This window comes from Eimeria tenella, genomic scaffold (genome assembly GCF_000499545.2).
Source record: "Eimeria tenella Houghton genomic scaffold, Eth_scaff546, whole genome shotgun sequence".
NCBI lineage: Eukaryota > Apicomplexa > Conoidasida > Eucoccidiorida > Eimeriidae > Eimeria > Eimeria tenella.
Window position 1 is genome coordinate 1 of NW_013545679.1, and position 1,138 is coordinate 1,138.

General features: G+C 65.8%; 1 protein-coding gene across 1 annotated transcript; it reads right to left on the reverse strand.

Moving 5' to 3' along the window:
- Positions 1-72: 72 nt before the first annotated feature.
- ETH_00011445 (uncharacterized protein) lies at positions 73-901 on the reverse strand (the record flags this gene model as incomplete). Its single annotated transcript, XM_013380362.1, has 2 exons — positions 73-147; positions 200-901. 2 exons carry the CDS (start codon positions 899-901, stop codon positions 73-75), a joined length of 777 nt encoding a protein of 258 aa, XP_013235816.1.
- Between the last annotated feature and the right edge of the window lie 237 nt (positions 902-1,138).

Consider the following 1,138-nt stretch of genomic DNA (forward strand, 5'->3'; position numbering starts at 1 on the left):
AGGGCCCCCAAGCGCGGCGGCTGAGGTCGAGGGGCCCCGAGTCCGCAGCAGGAGGGCGCAGGGGTATTGGCTTTACCAAGAGGGGCCTCTCCGACTGGCTGGAGGGGCCCCCCGGCTGCTGCTGCTGCTGCTGCTGGGACCTCGCAGCTGCAGCAAGGGGCCCCCACAAGCCCCGCAGCTGGGCGTCTGCAGCGTAAACTTGCCCCATGGGGCCCCAGGGGCCCTCCACAAAGGGGAACCCCTCGGGCAGCCAGAGGGGGCGCGAGCCGGCGTCTTCGGGGCCCTGGGTGAGGGCTTGCAGCAGCAGCAGCTGCTGCTGCTGCCGCTGCTGCTGCTCCTGCTGATGCGCCATGCTGAGGTCCAGTGGTTCTTCTTCGCTCTCGCTATGCAACTCCACGATGTGATACAAAGAGGTAACTGGCCCATAAGCTGACCCCACAGGACGGACGTAGTCAGCGTCCCCGGAGGATTCCTCAGAGGCCACTGACACCGAGGAGGTCCCGAGGAGGCGAGAAACCCCGAAGTGGCTGGGCCCCGGCTCGCAAGGGGGGCCCCCCTCGGGGCCCCCTTCATCTTCGGAAGACTCGGAAAGCCTGCGGGGGCCCCCGGGGAGGCGCTGGCTGCTGCTGCGGAGGCGGGAGGCGCAGGCGAGGACCAGCGCAACTGCAGCAAGAGCAGCAAGTTGAACAGCCAGCAGCGCGAGCGCCCCGCGGCGCCTCCGGGCCGATCTCGGTGATTTCGCAGCAGCAAATTGCGCAGAGTCTTTGTTGCGGGGAAAAGGAAAGGCGTCGGGGGGAGTTTCCACGGCGCTTTCCGTGGGCGCGCCCGCAGCAGCCAGGGGCTGCGCTGCAGCGGGCTCCGCGGCGGCGGCGCTGCTGCTGCCTTGGGCAGAAGCGGCCATTGTTGGCTTTGATAATGATGTTTCCAAATCAAATGCAAGCCTCCAAATGATCAATGCCGCAGCCTTCGCCGCAGAGAGCCGGCGACGCTCCACCTGTGGTCCGGCCGCGCGAGGAACTTGAACGCCAGAGAATCCAGGGAATCCAAATGCCCTTTCGGAGGTTTCCGCCGCTCTTCAGCTGCTTTGCACTGAGAGCTTCCAGATGACAAGAATATAAGCGCAGGAAACTGCAAATTC